The sequence below is a fragment of the Egretta garzetta genome, unplaced genomic scaffold, assembly GCF_000687185.1.
Source record: "Egretta garzetta isolate BGI_Z169 unplaced genomic scaffold, ASM68718v1 scaffold207, whole genome shotgun sequence".
Taxonomy (NCBI): domain Eukaryota; kingdom Metazoa; phylum Chordata; class Aves; order Pelecaniformes; family Ardeidae; genus Egretta; species Egretta garzetta.
In genome coordinates this window covers 1,691,439-1,717,337 of record NW_009260185.1, presented here as the reverse complement: position 1 = coordinate 1,717,337, position 25,899 = coordinate 1,691,439, and the positions used below count along the sequence as shown (strand labels likewise).

General features: G+C 46.7%; 1 protein-coding gene across 1 annotated transcript in view; it reads right to left on the bottom strand.

Annotated features, from left to right (window-relative positions):
- GRAMD1B (GRAM domain containing 1B) overlaps positions 1-25,899 on the bottom strand; it is a 100,539-nt gene that overhangs the window by 11,412 nt on the left and 63,228 nt on the right. Inside the window, exons 3-11 of the mRNA XM_035897462.1 lie at positions 21,843-22,053; positions 14,428-14,448; positions 5,892-5,976; positions 4,889-4,992; positions 4,636-4,731; positions 4,080-4,160; positions 1,801-1,916; positions 1,154-1,310; positions 267-456 (exon numbers count right to left, since the gene is read on the bottom strand). Coding sequence (XP_035753355.1) covers positions 267-456; positions 1,154-1,310; positions 1,801-1,916; positions 4,080-4,160; positions 4,636-4,731; positions 4,889-4,992; positions 5,892-5,976; positions 14,428-14,448; positions 21,843-22,053 — 1,061 coding nt within the window. The remainder of the gene's footprint in view (positions 1-266; positions 457-1,153; positions 1,311-1,800; positions 1,917-4,079; positions 4,161-4,635; positions 4,732-4,888; positions 4,993-5,891; positions 5,977-14,427; positions 14,449-21,842; positions 22,054-25,899) is intronic.

The following is a 25,899-nucleotide window of genomic DNA, read 5'->3' as shown; positions in this document are numbered from 1 at the left end:
AGGGTACTTCTAGCCCTTTTCCTCCACCAATCCCAGGACAATAGTTGGAGCGTCAGAAGGGGTAATTAACTACCTGGGTTATTTTAGGGACATCCTTCCAAATACCCCACACATTAGCCTTCTGCAGCCCAGGATGGGAATTCTTTGCATCTTCTGAACTCTTAGGGTCCAGAAAAGGAATTCAGTATTTGCTGCTCCAGACCCTCACTGGCAAGGATGGGAGAAGGCTGAAAACACCACCGATGGAACGGCCCTTCCCCGCATACCTTCATCATGGGTCTCTGACGAGTCACTGAGCTCAGTGGGAATGTCTTCGTTGTCATTGAAGTCCAGGGAAGGGGAGTTCACGGGGCCGATGATCTCTATCTTCTCTCCCATGATATTTGCAATGCCGAGGTCTTTTTCCACAGGACTTTCCGCCACCGCCTCCTCCTCTTCTGGTAGCACTCCATCAAACTGCAGCAAGGAGAGAGCATGATGAGGGCAAGATCAGCACCTGGAAATTGGGGGTTATTTCTGAAAACTTTACATCTGTGGGCCAATTTTCATACCTTTGAACATTTGGCCTTCACATGTCTCGAAATTAAACAATATAGAGAGGAGGAAGGTTACCATGGAGTGTTTGTAAAACACTTCAACACATTAGATCACCTCCTCTCAAAGCAACCACATACAGTTCGAGCTCGGGACATACACAAGGCTTTTTGTTTGTTTAGACAAGCACACAAACAATACTGGGTTTGCCCCCAAACAAGCCCTACACAGCTAGGAAAATTCGAGGTTATCTCTAAACAAGATCTGCTCTGCCATAATACTGTGAGGGCACACATCGTTTCCTAGGGAATAACTGGGCAGAGAAGAAATAATACCCATTTTATCTCCAACACTTCATTTCTTTTCCTCTGAAGTACAGAAAGGAAAATGCCCTTGCTGCCAAGAGCCCCAGTTCACTGGCTTTTAGGACAGGCACGCTTTGCTCACTTTTTCTTGGCCAAACACCACGTTCACAGATATCACTGACTCGACGACTGTGGTCAGCTGCCGTGGAAGAGGAGCTGCAGGGTGAACAGTTCCCTCGTACATTCAAGGATTACCAGCTGGATCCCAGAGAAAAGGATTGCTGCTCCCACTGCAATGGAGGAAAACCACTTACCGAGGCTGGCGCTTCACTGCTTCCCGTAGATGTCAATGTGCTGGCAGTGACAGATTTCTTTGGCAGCTGAGGGCTAGCTTCTGGCTTGGCCTCCATGCTGCTTTTTGAGGAGCTGTCATTGACTTCATTTTCTTCCACGGGGATTTCTTCACAGTAGCTGAGACGCCACAGAGAACACAGGTTTTTATGTTTACCCCTCTCAGTACAGCTACAACTGGACACACAGAGCAAGTAAGAATACTTCTATGAGGTTTCCAGCCTGACCAGAAGCAGAAATGGCTCAGTGCAGGGAAGATCGAGCCCAAACTTTCCAAGTGTTTATACACAGACTGACAAGCATCAGCACTTTCTGACCACGTAACACACTGACTGGCCTTACGATTGGGATGCTTTGGCATTTACGGAACTGCTTGTCTAAGCTCAGCAAGTAGAGAGGCAGGCATTTCAGTCCCTATCAACTTCCATGAGGACATGGTATGCTTTTCAGCTTTTTGGACATTAAACATTTAAGGGCAAACACCTGGCCAGAACCCAGAATCCCTTGCTAGGGACAAACAGCAGTTTGAGGTATGCAACGTATCAGGACTCCTGCTCTCCTGAGGCCACCTTTTCTTCCTCACAGGCAGATTTTACTCCTCCTCACTCACCCCATTGTGTTGAAGTCATCATCAGGAGGCACATAGTCTTCATCATCACTGGTCAGACCCAGCTCGTTCCCATAACACTGGTGGACAAAGTGCCAGAGCTCCTTTGGGCAGAGAGGCTAAAAGAGGGAACAGAGAACAGCATACATTTTCACCTGAGAATACTAAAATATAATGGGTTTTTGGAACCACCATTGTCAGGAGTATTCCTCACCCTCAAAGGGGAAGTGAGAGATTCTGACACAGCCCTGATGGGAGGTGAGAGCCTTCCGACAGGCTCACCTCTTCTGAATTCCAGTGATGCTACAAGGTGGATCGCGTGTTACCGGCAGGCTGGCCCAGCTCCATGCTGGCCAAGGGCTGCGGGCATATGTATCCTTACATTGTTAAGCCAAGCTGGCTTAGAGATTGTCCCCATCAAGCAGTAAGAGGCCCTTGCACCAAGTAAGCCTTTACTGTCAGCCCAGATTCTGCCCTAAAATCTGACTTTGTTATTTTGCCATGCCAGAATCTCATGTTACTTAAGACTATCCAAAAGCCAACAACGAGGCTACACCCGGAGCAGCACACAAAATGACATTTCCCGCTACTGCAACGCTGTGCACGTACTAATGTAAGCGATAAACCTGCATTTCCCTCCACACGTTTTCCCCACCTCTTCTGCTGTGCCTCCATTTAATGTCTCCTACTATACCAAACCCCAATGCCTTATGAGGTTTTTTTCCCCTCCAAGTTTGTTTAAATTAAAGCTGCCTAAAGAATTACAGCTGTGGGGAAAAACTACCTAAAACAGCAACAAAGAAAAACATTTCCTGTTGCAGTTTAAAATCAAAAAGAGTTTATCTCACCAGATACTATTGTGAAAAGCTTATATATACTTCCAGTTAAAAAGAGAAAAATAATTACCAAGACTGTTCACTGGGCTAAAAAGCCCAGCTTTTTAGGGATGCAGGTCAGTTGATCATTGTATGACTGTGTTCTGAGGCTCTTAAGAAACTGGACAGGAGAACTTGTGATTTAAATATGTGGTACAGGGATGAAAGGGGAGGGATTTTTACCCATGAGAAATGTATGGTCAATGACAGAGATTTCTTGGTAATGAGGGAAAACAAATCCAGGGAACTTTTACTGAGTTGCTGGCTTGAACTTCTTCCCATAGTTACTGCATGGGATAAGGCAAGACGTTTTTAATCTAGCTCCCAAAAGTAGCAATCGAAAGCCTAGGGAAAAGCCTCTAATGAGAAACTTTTATCCAGAGAGACATCTAACTCTGTTTCACCTTCTTCCCACGTGCACTCTAATTCACATGCCTTAACAGGCCAAATGACCTAGGTTCTTTCTCCCTCTCTCCTGCCAGGCATGGATCCTACATTTGGAAAAAGAGCTCTGGAAGGGTTTCCTGCCTTTATCACCCCATGTCTCTCAGTTCCCATTTGCTTTGACCTTGACGCCAAAGGCACTGGATTTTGTTAGGAACTTCAGAAGGCTGATCAAATTACAGCATACGGTAGCAACACAAACTGACCAATGCAAAGCGATCCTTTCGCATACTAAATACTACCTTGATTTTCAGGACAGGGTGTTCTGGGTGCTTGATTACTTAAGCCTTCCAGTATGGAATGAACTCAAGCCAGAACATCTCAAAATGCTGGTAGCGCTGTAACATCAGTTCACGAGTCTTAATCCTGCAGTGAGGCCAGAAATACTCAATGGACTGCGGAACAGATACTCAGATCAAATATAGGATATATGGGGCCTCTGGCACAGCAGATGCACATCCCTGCTTTATTTTAAAATCCAACCCACTGAGGCCTTGCCCAGTACACCCTCTATCTACCGTTGTTCTCGTTTGGTTTTGGGATGCCCTGAACACAGGCTCTTTTTCCGTCCTATCTTGAACTCCACACTTCCGAAGCACAGACTCATGAAGAGCTCTGCCTGTGCAGCGAGCTATTTCTGTTGCATTTTGAACTGCTTCCTTCTGCGCTGCTTCACTTGAATTACGGACCTCAAAAACCTCCTTCCTGAGACACATGCTTCCACACCTCAGTGGAGGCAAAGTGGCATCTACCGTGCGTGCAAGACATGTCTGTGCATTGACAGAATTCCATGCGAGAAGAGAGAATTGCACCTGCAGTTTTGTACCTGCTCTACCTAAACACATGCACTTACTGTCCTTACGTCTTTTTATGCATATACATTAGTCACAGGTATTATGCTTCTGCATATATTCATCACCTCCCTTTCATCCCACCCCGACACCGAGATGCTGGTCTCTGTACCTTGTCAAGGAGAGCATTCTGCCAGAGTCTGAACATCATCATGTACGTCCTGTCTCGAGCCCCAAAGGAAGTAAAAAAGTGCTGAATGGGAAGAGATGGAGAGAAAAATCAGTTTGGAAAAGGCCCAAAAAAGGGAAGAAAAAGAGACAAGCCTGTTTGGATCACTTTCCAGCTACAGAAGGACTGAGCAAGCCATACAGCACCGCTGCTCAGTTCTTGGGCACAGACTGAAGCTCACAGAGGCCTCGCAGAGAGGCTGAGTGCCTCTCACCCAAGGGAGCAAGTCTGAGCACAGAACAGCTCTGTTAGAGATGTGCCACTATATAACCCAGGTCTCCCACCCGGCCCCACACCCTGCATACGAGCTACGTGTGTTCCAGACCCAGCCCAAGGTCTGCAGAAGCTCTGCACCCAGCCCTTTTCCCTTGGTGCTTCCTCCCAGGCCCCCGCTAGCACAAGCAGTCAGTCTGGAAAAATCCCACAACACACTTAACACTCCCCTGGCCCCCGACAGACATAAGAGGTGGCCCCAGCCATGGAGGCTTCAAGGATGTACCTTTTCAGTGTCAGTGCAAACTTGGATGGCATTAGGAATGAGCCGTGCTGTTTTTTCCTTGGTCATCGAGCAGATATCCTTCAAGCGAACTGTCAGCTGCAGTCAGAGCCATGCAGGAAGGGGAAAGCAGAAAAAGAACATGGGTAAAGAGAGTGACTGATGAGAAAGACAACGGGAAGAGTGCTTTTAAAGCAGTGTCAGCCCATACGCTGACATAAAACACATACTCAGTGCAGCAGTCTGACAGCCTTACCAGTGTCTCCCAACGGAAGATGTTGCTGTAAAAGCAGATCCAGTTTTCAGAGAGGTAGAGGCGGCCCTGCAGGAGAATGTCTCTCTGTAGCGCACATGAGTAATCTGTGGGCGGACAACAGATGATAATTTAGGAGCACCAAAACCAGAAGACAGGACAGCCGAAAGGTGAGGATAAGCAGCAGCATCAAGAGAAGAAGCTATTCGACACAATCCTGCAGAAAGTCAAAGGCAGAGCCAGGAGGAATGGAGCCACAGCTGCTGCTCTGTCCACTAGCTTACGATTTTTCCCAAGGGCACGTCAGCCAGCCCCTCTTACGGACTGATGATCTTCCCCTGCTAGCTGGGCACTCGGTAGCATTCCATGTACTATTTCCAGATTTTAATCTGTCTTTTCCTTTTCACCTTTCTAGTGCCATTGTTCATTTCTCTCCCAGTTTAAGCCTCCTAAACAATTTCTATTCCCCTGTGAGGATGCGCATCTATTCAACAGTATGAGACATGGTATGAGATCACCAGTTACATAAGATCAAAGAACAGATGCAATGCACTAGGCAGTCACTAATCAGCTGCAAGGCCAAAGCCTAAATGGGTATGGGAAGGGCAGTCATGCGTGAGTAGGGAGCATCGGGGGTGTTAGAAAAAAGGGAAGCTCAGTGGTATGCATGTCGAGACACGCAACCCTGACCAAATGAGGAAAGAGCTCAAACACTAACACACGGCCAGGTTTGGGGGAGCACTGTGGAGGAAAACATGCTCCTCAAATCATGAGGGAACACTGCCATAGCCGATACAAATCACCGTTGCTCCCCCTGAAGCAAAATGAATGAAATCCATTAGAAATGGTGAGGAGAGGTTCCATCTGTGCACAAGAAAGACGCAATGGGCTCGTTCCTTGGTGGCAATCTCTTTGAAGAAGAAAAAACTGCCTGCACATGTGCTGGATTTCCTCCCCAAACCATGGACCAACACAACAGAGCACTGCACCAAGGGGCTGACCTTACCTACGATGAGGCGCTCCGTGTCAGGAAGCTGTTTGAAGAGTTTCCTGAAATCTTCATTCCGTTGTTTGTACGTTGGACTCAACACCTGCAAATAACAGAGTGCCTGTTAAAGAGAGGGGCAGGCATGAGTATAGAGAAATGGAGTGGGAAAACAGGAACACCTTGGTAAGGAGAAGGGGGATCAGATGCACTTACAAAGCAGGAGGCTAGGAGCTCCCATCACAGCAGACACACAGACGGGAGGATCTGGGATTTAGTGCATTAAGTGAGAAGAAGAGGAGAACCTGACTTGGAAGAGCAAGGACAAAGTAGAAGGGCCATACCCATATCTGCTAGGTAGCAAAATGGAATTGCATGGATGCTGTGGCTGCAGGAGGAATCTCTTTTCCTGCGATCCTAGACTGTACCAGGTATGACACATGCTCTGTTTGCAATGCCTCGGTTAGCCACCAATCCCCAGCTCTCCCAGGGACAGCATAGCACAGCAACCCCAGAAAATAGGTGCTTTAGTACAGCCGCAGCCCTGCCAGAGGAACCTGAATGATCACTGTCATCAAGAGCTCAGGAACAACACAGTCATCCTGTTTTGCACTTATTCTGCAGACACTTGGCCTCATGGAAGGCCTCAGAGAAAATGGTGCTGTTGGCTGGAGGGAGACCAGGACCTGGCTTCTCTCTGGCGTTTACTAAATTATAACGTGACTCTGTCCACATTAGACCACCTCTTACACACCATGCCCGTGCTGACAGCTGCTCATAATAGCCAGAACATCTTGTGAAGGCAGAGCTGACCGCAATACAGGGAGGTGCAAACTCAGGAGGCTCCTATCAACCATCTAATCTATCACGTTCTTTCTCCCACAAACATAGGGAAGGTGAAGCAACCAGGAGGACAACCTCTTCCCTCCCTATCTCCATTTCCTCAAAAAAGCCCCCGCCCCCCCCCGCCCCCCATCTCTTCCAGCAGCACAGTACAAATCTCCCAAAGCAGAAAGGTCAGAGCCTCCCAGCAAGGGCCCCAAAAATCAACATGATTATAAGAAGGTAGCTTCTGTCGGAGAACGGTGTTGGTGGGGTTGCAGGGGTGGGAGGAATATGAAGTTTATTTAGCATTAGCCTTTCAAAATTGTCAAATGCTGTCAAATCAAAGAAGGAAACACAGACAACTTCCTACCCCCAAAAATCATTCCCTCTTCCTCACACCCATTCAACAAACTAGAAACAGTATTTTTTAATATCAACTCAGCACTTCAAATATTTGCTCCAGTCCTGTGGACTCAAAGGAAAGTATCTTACTTTTGAATAAAATCTGCTAACCAGCAAGATGACAAAAATATGAATTTTACTTACCAAACTTCTAGCCTGAACATCTGGAACAGATCTTGGTCAGAGATGGGCTCCAGCAAGAGCCCAAGCCCAAGATTTCCTGGGACAAGCAGACAGGATGGGAAAGGAGGGGGGAACAGACATTTTCATCATCTCTGAGCTTTGGGTTCAATGCGTTACAGCAACCCAACTTAGCAGCACAGTTTTCACGTGGAGGGGTGCTCCCCTCCCGTCCCCGCAGTAAGGGATGTTCTGACCTGTCTAAAACCTGTACTACAACAGCCGCTTCTGCTCAGCACCAAACTTCTGTTAGAGTGACAAACAATTCAGTTTAGAGACACTCACAGCCGGAATTCCATCTGATCCACAGCTGACATTTTCTTGTGATAAGTCGACAAGCCGCTCCAGGTCCCACAGCAGACATGGCAGTTCTTGATCCAGCACAAGATCCCAGAGAGCCCCACACTCCAGCAAGGAATCCATAGCGTTCCCTCAGCACTGGCACGGCTCCCCGTGTTCTCAGTCAAACTCTGCTCTTCCTGTTCCTGCTGTCACCGCTTCTTGTTTAGATCCAAGAAAGAGATACAGCAGCTTGGCAGGCGTTTACGTGCCTTCCCCTACTTTCCTGCTCAGATTCAGGTCGTCTGCCCTAGCAGCCTCTGTAGATCTGAGTGAGGGTTTGCCCTCCAGTGGACTTTGAAAAAGTGGCTCATTAGGGTAAGCGTGCTGGTGGGCAATCTTTGTGCTCTTCTGCTCCAGTCTCACCAGCTTCTTGCTGCGGGCATCCCTTAAAGAAGCACTGCAAAAGTGCTGGCCACCTGAGCAGTCCCAGGCAGGTCTGTGCGAGGCATCTGCACCTCCCGACCGGGGCCCGATGCCCAGGACCAACTGAAATCGTTCCGACCGCCAGGACCCCACCGGACCAGCTGCAATTCACAGATCTAGCCGCCGTTTCCAGGACTGAACAGGACGGTAAACAGCTCAGAGACTTCAGCTGCTATTTTTTTTTTCCCCCCTTTTGAAACCAGAAAAGCAGTTACCCCTATTCCTCCAGCGCCTGCCTCGGGCTCTCCTCTCCAGTGCCTCTCTGCTCCGAAAGGCAGCTTCAGTCTTTGTTAACGTTTCTCATGGAAGGAGCGGGTGGGGAAGATACCAAAATGACTCGCACATGCTTTAAGTTACTGTAGCTGGGTAATTCTGTCGGCCAATGCCCTGCAGTAACCCAGGCTCAGCCCTGCCTCCCAGCAGATGTTTCCTGTAATGGAAAGTTGCTGGACAGAGTGTGTCGGGGGACGCGTGAGGGGAGTAAGGAGAAACCAGTCTGAAGAATACAGCTATGAGAAATCTGCCATGTGAGACCCACACTGTTACAAATCTTAAGGGCTCTGCTACTCCTACGTGTACCTCTGAGTGCCCCCCAAAAGCACAGGTCTTTCTAGGTTTCATTCATTAGCCAGGTCACTCTTGAAATTAAGGGCAAGGGCTTCCTTCAGGCTCCTGCAAATGAATCATAGAATCATGGAATGTTTAGGGTTGGAAGGGACCACTAGTGGTCATCTAGTCCAACCCCCCTGCAGTGAGCAGGGACACTGCTGACTAGATCAGGTTGCTCAGAGCCCTGTCCAACCTGGCCTTGGACTCCCTGCACATCCCAGGAAAATTGTTTGGAGCACTGGAACTCCCTGGCTCCCCCTGCCCCTGGTCCCCCATGCCTCCCTCTCTCTGCTCAAGGGTAGCAATGCGCTGGTAAATGCCCACACCACGACACCAGCGCTGCTCAGCCACCGTGCCGAGGCTGTGGAATCAAGTATGCTTGAAGTAAAGTCCTCATTCTTCCTAACAAACTGGGCACACAGATCTCAAAAAAAAAAAAAAAAAAAAAAAACCAAACCAAACAAACAAAAAACAACCAGCCAAGCAACCAACCAAGTCTCTGCAAAGCCACTGTTCCATTCCAGGGCCAGTGCCTGCAGTTTGCAGGAAGAACTGACAAGGGCTGTGTCTGCTCAGATGCACCACGAAAGCATTGCTGGTGCTGGACAGCATGCAGATCTCTCTGTTTAGCCCTGTTGGAAGGAAGCAGTACATCCATCTGCCACCCCAAGATGAGGGGACAATAAACAAAATTTCTGTAGCCTGGGAAGGACAAAGAATTAGGATTACAGACATCTGTGAGATACCTTCATTGCTTTACTGAATGACCCTCTTTGCTGGAAACTGCTTATGGGATTACTTCCAAAAAAAAAAAAACCACAACCAAAAAAAACCCACCAGGATGCTTCTGTCTGCACACCCACCCACCTGCCTTTGCAGAAATGAATGGCACAAGTGATCGGCAGAGCTAACCCGGAGGTGGAGACAGCAAACATTAACTCTACTGCAAACAGGGAGAGACCGGACAGGATGGCAACTGCAAAGGGTGGGGAGAAGAGGCTCGGTGGGGGAATGGGGAGAAAAGGGTGACTCCCCACGGTAGGATCTCCCTGTTAATACACAAACAGATCCTCTCACCGGCAATTTAAAACAACTGTTGCTGGGGGATGGGACGGGACAGGGAAGTCTGACAACACAAGAACTGAGAAAGGTATGGTCTTGTACAGCACACGGCCCAGAAAAGAGGTGAGGAGGGGAGATGGCAACAGCAAGAGGCAGAGAGAAAAGGAGGAAGGAAAATTCTATCCAATTTGCATGACTGATGGACTTGCTCTTAACTCTTTAGGGAAGATTGACATTAATTCCGGGCAGAACAGGAAAACTACTGGAAAAGAACAGAATACATTCCCTGCTTATGTGGGAGAGTTTAGACCCCATGGACAGCAGGGCTGCAATGCTGATTAACGCCAGCAAAGAAACTGGCCACCTGTGCCACAGCATTTCCTCCAAACCCAGTCTGGTCTCTTGGGGTTTTTCCCTTCTTCTTTCTTTTTTTTTTTTTTTTTTCCCCCTTTTCAAAGCAAATGAACATCAGAGGAAGAAGTTTCAAAGTAATCACTGGCCATTTGGGGTAGAAAGTGAATTTGGATTCATCATCACATGAGCTTGCACCAAAAGCTCACTTCTAATTTAGTGCCACAGTAACTGTGCCAGGCCTGGTAATCCATACACCCAAAATCATGGAAAATCTGAAGGGAATTGCCTATGAACAATACCTGAAAGCCAGTGAGTTAATATTGCTCCAGAAATAGCTTGACAAAATGGTTACTGGAACTTAAAAGACGACTGCACTGATTTACAGAGAAAAAGGCTGTTTGTTCGACACCTTGCTAACTTGTCATCAGGCCTGGATTTTTGCAATAAACCCCGTTTACGTGATTGCTGTTGCTCAGTCGGACTCAGGCTGCCATCCATTGGAAAACTGTTTCTGATGTTTTCCCTAAAATTATGCATAATTTCTCTCTCTTTGTCTTTATAGAGAACATTCTACTCTTTCCAACAGCTGAGTTTCCCCCCTCCACTCTGGTATCTACGAGGTCTCCAAGAGGGTACCGCAAGAAAAAAAGACAGCACACCAAGACCAGCAAAGGCTGATTTCTTATGGTGTTCAGTCTTGTGGTTGCTTTATGCTGTCCTTAAGAAGCTGTAAGCGCTGCTCAAAGGTCTCCACAAAGAAAGGCCCTTTGCAGCATCACAGTCCACCACGGATTCTCAGCCACCTCCTAACTCCTAGTGCACAGGCTTTCGCCACAGTTTTCCCAAAGGAAAACCTAGGGCTCTCTTCTTCACGTGGCTACCTACCTGCATTTGACTGCATTTATTTTTGAGACTTTCAGCTCTTGCACGCCAGGCTGAAAGCTGCCCTGTGTGCACAGCATTTGTTTGCAGAGCTGCAGGTGCAGGGCTCCTGTCCCACCCCATGCAATCCTCAGTGCAGACTTTGCTCCCCAAAGACAAGTGGGTAGAACTGTGCTCCTGATGATCTTTTCAGATTTATTAGGACAGCAAATGTTTCCAGTAGGATTCAAGACCACCTGAAACAGACAATTAGTGGCTTTGCAGTGTATTTTTTTTCTCCACTAACCACTCAGGGGCTACCCTGCAATTGGTGAAGAGAGGGGGGGTTCAGGTCCGTTATAGGGAGAAGCTGTAAGAAGAAAAAAATTCAAGCATGGTTGCAAAAGAGAAGGCAGGTGAAAGGAATGTGCGTAAACACAAAGGAAAGGAGTACAGAGGCAGGCAGATCTTGGGATCTAAATAGTAAAACTGAAAACCTCATGGACAGATATAAATCTCACCTCTTCACTGGTTTCAGCTGTACTTGCTCTAACTTTTCAAGATTATCTTATTCTCTTTTCTGGGAGCATGCTCTGCAGATTCTCCTGATGCCTGGTGTCTCCCAGCACAAGGGACTACAGGAGGCAATTTACAGAAGCAAGCCTTGCTATAGAGTGGTAGCTAGCAATGCTGCGGAAAATTGGAGACATACAGCCTAATTTAGAAACAGTCAGGAAAGTAGAAGGGTCAACAGTCCAATTGAGAGAGAAGTAGGCAGAAAAAACCATGGTAGATTTGCTAGGGTCAGCTCCGTGCCTCAACTGCACACTAACCTCAAGACACAAAACCTGAGAGCTCCTCCATGCTTGGAAATGGGGCCCTTCACCCAAAGCCCAGGGAGAATGAAAAGAACAAAGGAGATAGCTTTTACCCGTGGCAGCAAAATATCTCCCATTTGTCTCTAATTTTAGTGACATCTGCTGGGTGAGAAATTCCTTCTACCAACCTATGGACTTCCTGTCACCCCCACAGTCAGTGCAACCTCATCCTTCATGTCATCAGGGAAGTGAAACACAAATTTCCCATCTCTCCAAGCACATCAGGTCTCCAGAGCGAGTCACATCTCCATTTCAGTAAAGAGAAAATTCGGTTTTGAGGTCTTTTTTAAAAAAAAAAAAAAAATTGCAAAAATTATTTTCAAAATAATAAATCAATTAACAATAATTCAACACGCAGACACACAAATCCAAAGCAGACACACGCAAACTGCATCCTGATAGCTAAGCACAGACAAGTGAGGCCGAAACCACCGCTGACCAACAAGTCACTCCGTAAGAATAACACTTCTTCCAAACCAGTGTCTCCGTGTCCACCGTTCCTCACTAAAGGCATGAGAAATACCTCAGGGACTTTTTCTTTCCATTGCCAGTGAACTCAACCAGCCCAGCGATGGTCTGCTCTTCCACCATGAGGACACGAACACAAAGCAAACCCCGTAAGGTTGAGCACATTTATTCTCAAACTGGTGTTCTTTTCTAAATCTCACAGTGCACTTGGACCAGTTTGCATTTGTCCTCTAGAAAGCAAAGCAGAGAAAGCACACCAAGACCAAGAAAGAGCAGATCTGCCAAGCCAATCCATGACCTTGGTTCACCCCTTTTCTCCCACTTCTCAGTCTGGTAGGGATGTCAATCCCCAAAAACCACTGGTAGGATCAAAAGGAGAACACACAAGGTGAGAGAAATTGGTAGCATCTTAAGGAGAAAGTAGAGAAAAAGGAATCCAGGAGGGGGAAAGGGAAGAGTTCCAACTGGTAAAGAGGGATGCAGTGCTACATGGACAAAAGACCAGTTAAAAGCAGCAAAAATTGAAGTCTTGGAAAACCGGCATCCTAATCACTGATGCTCTGGGGATCTTTGAGGACTGTGTGCTCTTTGAGGCAAGGATTATATTTTTGGTTTGTGTTTGTACAGAGCCTGGCACCTGGGGCTGCTGAAATGGCACAGAGAACAACATGGGAGCTGTTTGCTCTGAGCGCAGTGAAGTTTACATAAAATGAAAGTGGGGGAAGGTGAGTAAAGGAAATTGCAAGGCTTCGTGAAGGGGTAGCCTCCACAGATTCATTTCTAGAGCTGCTCTCAGTGGGGAAAGGAATAGAGTGGTCCAAATGCCAGAAAAGTCCTGCCCGGAAGGAGTTGGCAAAGAAAGGAAACTATATCAAAGAGATGCACTGGCAAATTTTTAATGGTAATAATACTGCCAAGTAGGACTGACAGCCTCCCTGGAGTTTGCGGCCCATCCATATCTCCACATTGCTGCTTTCATCTGGCCAGAATGTATCTACTAACTAGTACATGGGGTTTTTTTGTTGTTTTGTTTTCTAAAGGAAAATAATTGGAGGGGAAACCACAAAAAAATGCAGCCAGTGCTTACTCTCCGGATGTACTGTCTCTCATGCTGAAAATACATGGAGGAAAAACAAGAGAACAGAAAAATAAGATAGAGAGGACATGAAAACACAGGAGACCCACAGAAGCAGACCACAGCAAAGCATCATGCAGCAGGGTATGGAGCTCAGCAGCTACAGTCAGAAGCAGCTCTTGCTTAGAATCAAAAGTCACCTTGCACTGTGGCCACCGATTCACGTTTTTGCAGCAGCCTGGGTGGGCCTGTGCATCTGCCCAAACTGCCTCACTCCACGTTCCTTTATCTGCCGCTTCTCCACCAGTTTGGCCTACCGTGGTTTATACTTCATTCTTAACGCCACTGCCTCTACGCTTCTCTCTGCTTCCGAGATGGTGTCTTTTCCTGCCCTTGCTACTACCCTGGTGCTGATTATACACAGCAGGTAAACGAGCCCGCCTCACGTCTCTGTCAAATCTGACCACACTTATCAGCCAAAATCACTGGTTCTAATGTCTTAGGAAGGTAGGAACTGTTGCTGAACATGGAACGGCTGCTGCATTTGCCTACAAAATCACGGTACTGCTGGTATCTACTTTAAAGCGCTCGAGGGGTGAGGGTTCAACCGTGCAAAAGTGACACTGATTGTGGAAATTTGCACACCACCAGGCTTTGTACGGAAAACCCTGCCTCTCGTGCTTGAGGAACGAAAATAAGGTCAAGGCAGAAGCAAAAGATCGTTTGTGTTTCTTTGAGGTCAATGGAAAATAATTCCTTTCTTGCCCCACACCACCCTTGAGATGCAAAGGGTTTGCATGGTGGCAGCTCTGTCTGTCACCACATCAAGACCAACTCCGCTGGGAAACCTGAAGGTACAGGTTGTGGAGATCATCAGAAGAGTGACCACAAAGGCAAAGCTTTTGCTTGCTCTGTCTGGCATCCTTTCCCTCAGAATGCCAGTCCTGAGCCATTTCCACCTCCTCTTTTTGGAAATGGTCAGTGTGCCCCAGTGCCACTGCAAAGCCCCTTTGCACCTTCCCCACCCCCAGGTACCCAGCCCATATTCCCCAGTGACAAGAGAAACTGGAGTACTTACATTATACCAACTCTGGCTTTTCTGTAAGGACAAAATAAGAGAGAAGCATTAGTTAGCACAGAGATCTTAGGATCAAAAAGAAAGACGGACAGAGAAACTAGGCCCAATCTGGTTTGTATAATTAGTGGAGTGAAAGTGGTATTAAACAGAAGTTTTCAGTGGATTTCACAGTGTGGTCTAACACAGTTATTTCCAGTTACAGGAACAAAGAACAAATCCAGAAGCACGAGTCCATAATAGGAAACACTTCAGGCTCGTGTGTGCATGTCCACATGCACGCACACACACACAAACTCACGCGCGCATGCCGTAATCATTTTTGCAGAACAGCAGCGCCCACTAGCAACGGAGGAGCTAACCATAATCACTGCCAGCCATTTCTTTCAGAGGCTTCATTCTTCCACGTCTGCTGGCTAGGTTGCAAAAATCACATTGCGTTGAACAGACCCTGTGCAAATAAGCCCTTGAAGAACTACCAGAAGGCAGGGACACGATTTTACTCACAAAAGCCTGCAGGCAATACTTTCAATAGTATTTTAAATTTTAAAAGGAAAACAGCTGAAGAAAATCACTAGAAAAGCTAAGCAAAAAAAAAAAAAAAAGCTGGGTGGGGTTTTTTTTGGGGTGGGGGGTGTGTTCCAAATTTCAGTGCACAGCGTTTTGCATCATCTGCACATGTGATTTTATTTGTCCTTATCATGGCATTTCAGATGGTTTTAGAGGACAGGCCACACGTCACACTGGAGCGTACGAAAAAGCTAGCTCATCTTGGAAAGTCACACTTGGCAATTTTCAGCTGGAGGTGAGATTTATCTGCACGGAGGGTGGAAGAAATAAGCTTTGCACTCCCACTCCAGCCAGGCTGGCTTTCCAATGTCAGGACACTGAGCAGGACTGACAGAAAGCATAGGCATCCCCCATTTTAGGGTGGATTTACCTCAGGGCAACGAAGCTTGGGGGCAACTCTAGCCTTTCACCACTAACGGTGGTCAGCTACAGCACATATTGCCACCACGTTGTGTGTCGGCAGCCACACAAGCTGTGCCCGTGCCCCTCTCCCAACCAGCACTGGCACGGCTACCTTACACTTGGGGGAGCTGAGTCTAACAGACAAGGACAGAAGCAATATTTCACTGCATTTCTTTCTTTGAAATCATCTTGCTTCTGACCTTGGACTGGGCGTATTTGTCACAGCTTTATACGCAGTCTGGAATATGAAGGAAAACATAACTGTGCTCCGACTCATAACAGAGCCTCTGGAAGTTCCACTCAGAGAGTTCATATTCACAGAAACACAGAAACTACCTGCACCGGGGCAGCCCACAACAGGACCAACAACGTACAGGATGTTTGTCATAGGAGAGTAAGCGCCAAGTGTTAATGAGATCAGATTGGACCAGAGATTTCTATGAAGACATGGGATAACTTACACTGTTCTCTCCCTAGACCTCCCCGCTTTCAGTTTCCTATGCTCTCCATATGCCGCTCCAGTAGCCAACCTTACCGGCATCTGGAGCTCATTCACCGAGCCAACGTTTCTGAAGGATCCCTTGCAACCTTGGGCATTTCTGCCAGTTTCAGTGCACTGGTCTCTCATGAAAAACCCCACAGTAATACAGTATATGCCACAGGCCAAAATACAAAAGTTGGACATTAAAAAGAGCAACACCCCTTAAAGCCTTTCCCCCAAATCCTGGGGAAAGGATATGAAGTGAAGAACTAAATACACCACTCATCAACTAACCAGAGGAATTTCCTCTTACTTCCTACACTTTTCCGTACTTGGCCACTCCCTCCATTCATACAGGCTCTGGTTGAAGTCATCCTTCTCTGCAAGTAGGACATGGAAAAAGGCCTTATGCAATTCAGCTATACTAAAAAAAAACCAGGGGAATTAATCCATGTACACACCACCTTGTCCTGAGGAGCACAGGGGCTAAAAGGAGGACTGATTTTCCTGCAAATTTGGTTTGCCATCTGCCTGCCTTAATGAGCAAAAGGTGTAAGTCAGAAATTCCTGGGGAAAAAAAATTGATAAACTATAATTGACATAAAGAAAACAGAGGGACTGCTGTCACTGTGTCTTCTAAATCAGGGTGTGCGTGTTGTGGTGTCAGCGCACTGCAACAGGATTTCATTCCCCTCTGCTACATTAATTGCAATAACTCTTTTCCCCCCCCTCATATTTGAATTCCCCCAAACCACGGCTCCTCTGTAAAGGAGCTCTGCAGCTCCCCCTTTCTTAAGCTCTTCCACACAATCATAGTGACATCCAAGCCTCATCTTTTACCTCCACCAAGTGTTCCAACATGAGGAGATTCCTTCCCCCGACCCCTCTGTTTTGCAGGTAGAACAGACTACGGGAATTCCAAAGGGAAGGGAAACTATCTGAGTCCTTAGATCTATCTTCAATTGCATTTACCGTTTTTTTTTAAACTCACTGAGAGTCAGAATATAGGGGGATGCAAACTGTGAAAATCAAGAGACGGTATAATGGAGGGGAAAAAGAAAGAAAAAGGAAAAACACATTCTTACTTTGAGCAGGTTAAGTCTGTCATACTGGAAAAAGAAACCATAAGCATTAGAACTGAAAAGAGAAAATAAATAAGTAACAGAGGAATGGAGTTGCACACAGAAGTGGAAAAGATGTCACTGATTTGCGGAGACGATGCTACAGGAGCAGTTACCAGAGTTTGTAGTTACACGGTGGCTGTAGCCAGAAAGAACTTGGGAGAACTTGAGGAAGGTGAAAAATCGGGTATTTTCTCTGAGCCTTTAATTAATACAGTGTCACCTCTAAATCTTCATGGGTTAATGATCTCCTATTTCCATACACTGCTATGGAAGATTACAGCTTTACAGTGCAGATGGGAAGCAGTGGATCACGTATATGAAGTTCAACCTGCTAACTTGATGCCAACAGAAGTTTCCACCTTTTAGCATTACTGGGAGCAGGATCACAACTCACTCCTACATACTGCTGCTTCCAGGAGAACGGAAACCTTTTGCCAAGTGACTGACATGCCATAGAGCTCTAGAAGTATCCCTAAGTCCATTGTACAACTGGGGAAACAGTGGCACAGAACCAGGGTGAGGGCAGAGCTTGGAACAGATCCCAGAGCCCTTTCTCCTGACCTGTGTACTTCCAAAATCTATGCTCTTCACCTGGCTTCTAAATCTCCATAGCCAAATAACAAAGAAATTGATGACATTTATTCCCAAATCCCTCACCCAGTCCAAACCAACCAGAATTTCATGACCTACTACCTAAAGGGGGATTATAACACCCAATGGGAGGGGTAAATGAGAAGACACAGCCAAACTCTTCTCATAATCGCACACTAAAAGGACAAGGTGCAACAGTCATAAGCTGCAGCAAGGGAAATTTATTCAGATAGAAGGAAAAAGCCTGTTCACAACAAGAGTGGTTAAGCACCGGAGCAGGGGCCCAACAAGGCTGTGGGATCTCCAGTCTTGGAGGTTTGCAAAATGGGCCTGGCCAAGACTTTAGACCAACCTGATCTGCTTTGAGCAGAGGCTTGGACGAGAGGCCTTCTGGGATCCCTTCCAGCCTAAACCGTCTTACAGTCTCCAGTGCCTGTATCAAAATTCATGCTTTCCCCTAGCCTGGTATTTATCCTCAGTATTCATTATTAGCTATAGATAGTGGGAAGAACCTGAGAGATTTGCAATGGAGAGGAAATCACTTTTATCCTTGGGCAAGAGCAAGAGAGTTACAAATACGTATTTCATTGTTGGCTGCTAGCAAAAAGGGGGGGTTGCTGAGTTCAGAAAGCTGTTCCAGAAGCAGCAGTGTTTGCCAGTAAAAGCCTAAGGCTGACGCAGGCGTATAGGTGGTTTGGTCCATGCCACACTGGTGGACAGCACGGAAAAGCAAGCTCCAGAAAAGATTTCCTATAGATGCAATCCAGTGCTTAAAAACTCCTGGTGAAGCACTCCCTCTGATGGCAACACTGCAGCACAACGATTAACACAACAGACAAAAGAGGGCAAGGGACTTCAAGCAGATCTGTCAGCAATTGTATAAACACAGCATCAAACTCATGGGCTCAAGCTGTTTCATTTCATTAGCAAGACAGGTTGGAAAATCAGACTATTCTTCCTGCAGAAGACGGGTGGGGAGAGAGGAGAAGAGGCTGAGAAAGGAGATTTTTAAATCCTCGTCCGCAAGTTCTTTGTTCCTAACCTCTCCCTGACTTGAACAGATACCATCATCATCATCTGTGTGAGGAGAACCAGCGGGCTTATTAGGTCTGAGATTCCTCACTCGTACCATGGAAAGGCACCTTGTGTAGCAGAGAAAAGAGATTCAGCCCTCACGCTGCTTTAGGCTCACCCTGCGCAAAGACCGTGGGTGAGCAGGGCAGGAGGCTCTGACGCAGGCTGGCAGATGTCATGCCCGGGATCCCCTTCCCTCTGTGCATCGGCTTCCTCGCATTGGAACTCATCTGAGGTCCACTTCCCTCTTGTTTCTCTAATTGTCTTGAAGTTGTTGCATTTTTTTCTCTCAGAAAAGCATGGGGCTGGCTGCAAGCACATCACAGTGCCACTACACATAATTTTACGCCTACATCGCGCTCTACCAGTGTTCTTCCACCAGTCCCTCTCCTGACAAACCTCTCCATAAGCTTAGGCAAAGCGCCTCCAGCCTACCATAGCCTAGCCATGACCTGTCCTGACCCAGACACCTCTACTCACCAGCGGTCCTTTCAGGACTCTCTGCTACTCCAGACCTGCATTTTCCACAGAACTTCTTTCACATCTCACCTGAGACATTAGTCCCACAGCCCTCCTTTTGTAGTCATCCAAGCTACAGTTACCAAGCGTAAGACAATCTGTCTAAAAAAAAGACATAAAGGAGCTTCCAGCAGACACTAGCCATCAGGCAAGGTCAGGCTGGCTACAAGAGGCATTATGACCAAGAAAACCAGTAAGCCAGCGCTGTAGACTTCACTGCTCTCTGAGAACTCGCCTAGAATTAAATCTAAGGCATCGACTGAGGAAAGGCCAAGGCATTGATTTCGTGGATTATGAAGCCATCCAAGCCATTCTGGTTTTAGCCTTACTTCTATACGTGTGGAAATGCCAACAGCCTGGCACTTTGTCTAATAAGCATTCTACCTGCGTTTCTGATTTTTTTTACACTCTATAGATGTGAGATCAAATCTCAAATGAGCTTATCTCGAATCCAAGCACCCACAGAGGGATCTTCTACTTACTACCTTTCAGAGCGAGCCCATGAATTCTCACAATTCTTTTGGGACAGGTCTGTTCTAACAGGTTTAAGCTGGGTTCATTTGAAATCACTGATCTTTAATATTTACGTCACACAGGAAATAGTGCAAGGACAATAGCAGAGATGACTGGCCACAAAACTACTGTTCATCATAAAAAGCAGGCAAGAAGTTACAGAGGTCAGCTCCCGTTTCTGAAAGGCATAAAGTAAGAAGAAAGGAAAGAGAAGGGTTTACTGTTCAGCCTACCAAAGCCAGCAGATTTCTCCCTGGCAAAGACAGTAGCTCACTTCAAGGGAGAGGGAAAGCAAACCTTAAAACAAAGTCTAAGATTAGTTGGAAGGAATTAAGTGTGATGAACAGGCCAGTTCTCACACCATGTGAGCAAATATTAATGAGATCCCAGTGATGTAAGTGAAACCAGCTTCTCAGCTACAGGCATGGGGCTGAGCTCTTGCTGACATTCTCGCAGCCGCACCAGGAGAATGCCGTTCTGGGATTCAGCACTCAGTACCACGGGGAGGGTTTCTGAGTGATGAGACAATTCTACAGTGGGGGACAGGAGAGAAAAAAGAAGGCTTACTTTGGAGAGGCGCTTGTGTGACTTAATCGGAGAGAAAGCATGCAGGAATGAAAAGAGAGAAATTAAGGAAAGAAGAAAAATTACCTCACAAATCAAGATAAGGAAAACCCACAAAAAGCATTATTCCCTCCCCCCCCCACCACCCCGCCTTGTGAAAAGCACCATGAATTAAAGTCAAGCTTCAGTAGTCACTGTGTTGGTAAAAATTGCGCTCCCATGGCCTTAGATCACAGCATTTTATGGGCCAGGGCAAACCAGCTCATCTCCGTAATTCCCCCTTATCAAGGACACCAGTTCCCTGACAGAGCATCCCCCAGTGTGGCTATAAACACAGCGTGCCCTGCCTCCCGCCTGCCTCCCATCTGCAAGGCTTTTTTTAGGGGACAGACTGCTGGCACCATAACGCACGAGGGTCTCATCCGGTCCTGCCGCCCTGGGGCGGCGTTTGTAGGTTACTGCGTGCACAGGAAGCAAGTCTGACCTCAAGGGCAACCTCAGAACTGACAGGTCTCAAATGATTCATCTTGAAAAAACCCTTCGACCCTCTTTTGAACTCCCATACTCCCCAGATAGTGGCGAGAGCTCAGTTCAGCCCAGTGAATGTGGGCCAGTGAACCCTGCTTCCTCTGCTGACAGTGACCACAAAGGGGAGCAGATGAAGGCTTCTTGCATGCGTGAGACAACCCAGCAATAAATCGGGCAAAGATCTAACAACTCGTTTCACACAAGCCATCAGAGCTACGCCTGTGACACTGTGAAGTTTTTCAGGCTGAAATATCTCACTTCAAAAATCTGGAAAAACGCAAGTGCTCCTGACATCTAGCTATCTTATAACACGCCACTGACATTGGGGTTACAATCAAAGGTTACGTTTGGCTCCCGAGGCCCTCATGTGTGTTTCACCAGGTCCCACGGCTCACAGAAAATCAAGAGTCACCAAACCTGAAACCCTCTTCCTCAGTACGGCAAAGACAAGGTTGTTTCTAACGCGGTCAAAAGACACAATACCTTTCTAGGGAAAATATCATCTACCCTGGCCAAGACAGTCATAACGCTGCACTGACTGGAGGCAATGTGCAGAGGACTGGCAAACTGATTCTGTGCAACTTGAACCTCATCTCAACATCAGGCTCAGATAGGACTGGAGAAATGCATGGGCCCTTCACAGGCTATCTGCAGAGGAACCTTTATTTGTTCCATGACCCTTCATGATCCACATGACAAAAAGTAATTGCAACATCTGATTTTCAAAGTTTTTCTCAAAACCACAGAGCCTCCCAAGGAAACAGGGCCTGGACTGCAAAAAGGTTAACATACATAAGGCTTTATGGAACTGCAGTACGAGCCATCAGCAACTCACGGGCTCAGGTCACTGAAAGGATGCTAAGAGTTCTGCTGAAGTCTGACTTACGCAAATGGCTCCCAATTAGGAGAATTTTCAGAAGTACGATGGGGGAAGAAGGAGGAGAGTTAACCAGAGAAAGAAAGGCGTAGGACAAAGCCAGTGTACCGCATCAGAGAGTTCAGAACTGGGGACACATGCACATCTTGGCCAAAGTCATTTGCTCGCTCCTCACCTTGGAGTTCTTGGCCCCACTGCGGCCTGACTGAGAGGAACAGCTACGCTGTACACCCTGCTCCGGCGTGGAAGGGGATTTGTCTGACGAGTGGTCTGAGCCTTTTTCCACCATGGTGTCTCCTTGGGAGTCCTGCGGTGTCGGGGACCGGGAGCGTTTGCGCAGGATCGGGGAGCAGGCAGGCGTGCTGCGGTTTGAGTTACTGGCAGTACTGCAGAAAGAAAGAAAGAGCAGGGTTAATAATCTTCAGCTTAAACAGAAAGCAACTGCACCCTTGCCTTGAGGTGAAGCATTACCCACAGATTTCTCCAGTAGCACAGTGGACAAATCTGACTTCCTGAAGCAGAGCACCCAATGCCACGCTTAGGACTTAGGTCCCCAGTAAAATTAGGCTGCAGACAGTTACCATTTACCAGTGGCAGAGGGAACTACAACGGTCTACCAGTGTCTTTCTCTACCCACTCTTCAATTCATCTGACCACAGATGAATGCCTACGAGAATGAACTCATTCTCTCCTGTCAGCTCTGAGTTTAAAATGATGACCTGAGCTTAGAAAAACTAAACTTGCACTCAAGAATGAGGGAGATGGCAGTGTGTTCTCGACACAGTCCCACTCTGTCCCTCCTTTATTTTATTTCAGCAAGCGTAACTATTCTTAACAGGATGCACAAAAATGGAATCCTGTCTTTTAGGAAACACTCCATTAAAGATCATCAAAAACGATGGGGCACTGGGAGGGGAGTCATAATGAAAGACAGTGCAGTCATGATTTCCTCTAGCAAATCATCCTTTCCCACACCAGTTAAGAGTTGGACATGAAAATGTTTTTCTAGAACATAAAAGCTTTCATGATTTATTTTTTTTAAAAAGTTCCCCTTTCGTAATGGGGAAAAGCAAGACCTTTCAGAGTTTTACAGAAATTATGAAGCACTTAGGGGAATGGAACTTCTCACCCCATATCTTCAGCAAATGCCCTAACACCTAAATCAGTTACATACTTATTTACATAGAACAGAAAAACTCAGATTTCCTCACTGTTCCTTCTCTTTTGATGCCTCTTCTTCCTGCCAGACTTCAAAACACCACACGCTACATCCATTTTTCCCCTACATCACTCATTTCCTTCAGCAGTCAAATCTATTTATGACCGGCCCAAACATCTCTGAGGCCTTTCCAGTTGGTACTGTTCAACACTGCAACCTGCAGGTTACAGTGGAACCCAGGCTGATCCAAGGATGAACTCTGTGCAAACTCTGCCGTGCTGAGTTGTACGGTACCCTGTCATCTTCCGAGCGTTAGAAAGCAGGCCACGTCTGAGCGACAGACGAGCAGGCAATAGGAAAAGGATGAGGGAATTACAACTGTAAGGGACTGAATTAAAGAATCTAGGACAATCAAACTCAAGGGCTGTAATTTAAGCCCAATTATATATAGCAAACTGAAGTTTGCGTCTCACAATGGGATATACAGTGAGGTAGTTAAAATGGATCTTTTTTTTCTGAAAAGCTAGAAAAGTTGAATAAATGCCTGAGGTTTCATGAATTCTCAGACACAAATCATATCCACCTCTCACAAATGCTAGTTAGCAGATACAGGTAGATAATGCAATACACTCCTCCAGTTATCAGGTTGAGTTTGGTTTGTTATCTTCCATTTGCTAACGCACAAGTGACGAAATTTTCCCTAAACAATTCGCAGAAACCATACAATAAAGTTGCTTATGCAAACATTAACAGAAACAAATTTCACACTCATACACGCAACAAGCCTGCAATGGGCAAGTAGCGTGATGGCACTTGGCAGAAGACCGTTACAAGACATTGTCAAGAATATGAAGCGTGGAAGTTCACATAGATAACATACAGGCTAGAGAAATGGGTTTGCAAAATGTTCTGTAAGCAGGAAGAAAGGCGGATTAAATGACAGGCTCCGCTCTTGTTACCTATTTCTATTTAATGGGCTGAGAATCACATAGAGAGAGAATAATAAAAAGCTGCTTGTTCAAATGCCAGCTAAACCCCACGTTAGCTCCAGTGCAAAGACTGGCAGAGTAATTCCCCCCCTTAGCTTATTTCTTCCCAGATCACACCTGACAGCAGCACATCTCACGAGCGAAATACGTGTCCTCCCTTTCCCTGTCAAGGCACAGAAATACTGAATACTAACTACATGTACAGCACCACTGTAGTAATATTCAAGCTTTAATCCCTCCAAATCATATTTGCAACAAAACAAAAGACTGAGCAAAGGATGATCTGGACCGTTCTCCCAGCAGCACTGCCTGCAACAGTTTAGTATATCATGAACTAAGATTATGAGGGTTTTCTTAGCTTGTTGAAATGTACAGAAGTATCAAGTTTCTTCCCAGATTTTCAGCTAATCCAGTTAAAATGGATATTTCACCTTTTCTGTCCTCCTGCTGCTACTTCTCCTGGCCAGACTCAAGACGTACACACTTTTTTAACAACCCAGCCCAGTTGCATCTAGCGTACCAACTGCAATCAGCAGCTACATGCATGTGCAGAAGGTGCTGTGCAAATGGTACTAAGACTCGAAGCTGATCAGCGATGCTTCCAGAGGTGGAAATGGTTTTGAATTGCCATTCCTACGGTTAAGAACTCTAAACTCTGAGGCTGTATCACTCCTGCTCATGCTGTGTTATTGCTTATCTGGCATTACATCACATTTCCTAAATTTTGCCCCCAGCATGTTTGATTCAACATAAAACTCGTTTATGTGAGAGGTCCCCAGAAACACCAGGCAAGCGTTTGAAGCCAACGTTCCCAAGTCACATATCACTGCACTGAATTTGTTTGAACAGACATACTCGTTTTGCTTCTACAGCTCTGCGAAACCCCAGTTTATCATGCACAACCTCCTTCTCATTTTCAGTTTGTGTGAGCTTGAACTCACAAGTTTCACTTTGCATTTCAGCTTCAAGCAACTCCATAAAGCCCAAGTCACACTCAATCAAGGTTCTGCTTGCTTTCAGATTACAGTTTTGAGGGAGCACGGAGTTTTTACTGCTTCTAAAGTAAAGCACAAAATAACCAGTTCAAAACCAGAGTACAGCTGCATGATGCACATGTGAAACTCGGATGAAACCCGCTAAAATTTCGGTGCTCTTTTACTCAAATTGTAATCAAATGAGAGATGAGACGAATTTCGCCTTTTGTGGACCGCAATAAATACATTAATACTAGCTCCAGTATACACTCACTCACGCGCAGGCATGGAAGATACGCTCTCAGTTTTCACACTCTGAGCACACGCGTGCTCCAGAACTGGCTTAACGCGCCGAGCACAGGTACTGCTAAGCAGCGTGCAAGCTAGGGAGGCTGGTTCAAGCTTATCACCCAAGGTCTTACAAAGCTCCTCAGGTGGGTTTTTCAGTCAGGGCTGAGTATCCCAGGCCACTGCAGCTACACAGGAGCAGCATCAGCACTAACTAGCTTAAAGCTGGCCTGCCTGTGTGTGTCCAGGCTCGGTTCACACTGCCGTAGCCATACAAGCACAATCTCAGGCAGACTCTGGCCTCCACGTTAGTTTTCCAGCCACTCATAGCATGTCCGGCATGCTTTAAAAAACTACATCCATCCATACCTACTGTGTTAGGTATGTATGAATTGTCACCTTTGCAGAGAGGCCAGGTTGGATGGGGCTCTGAGCAACCTGATCTAGTTAGCAGTGTCCCTGCTCACTGCAGGGGGGTTGGACTAGATGACCACTAGTGGTCCCTTCCAACCCTAAACATTCTATTCTATGACAGGGGAAAAAAGGTAGGTTCAAGGGTGCCGCCTTAGGCTCCCCCCTAAGCCAGTGGCAGAGAGCTGACCAAACTCAGGAGGTCTGAATCCACCTCAGACTACCTGGTAGCTGGGCAATGCTGAATATTTCTCACATGAAGGACTCCATGGGCGTGCACACAATGAAGAACACAAAGAGTCTGTTAATTCAGCCCTTCACCTCTACCGCAGCAAGGATGGGCACAAAAACCTCAGGCCTGCAGCTCCGTCCCGCTCGCCTCCCCCTGCCCTGAGCCCCTCAAAACTCTCG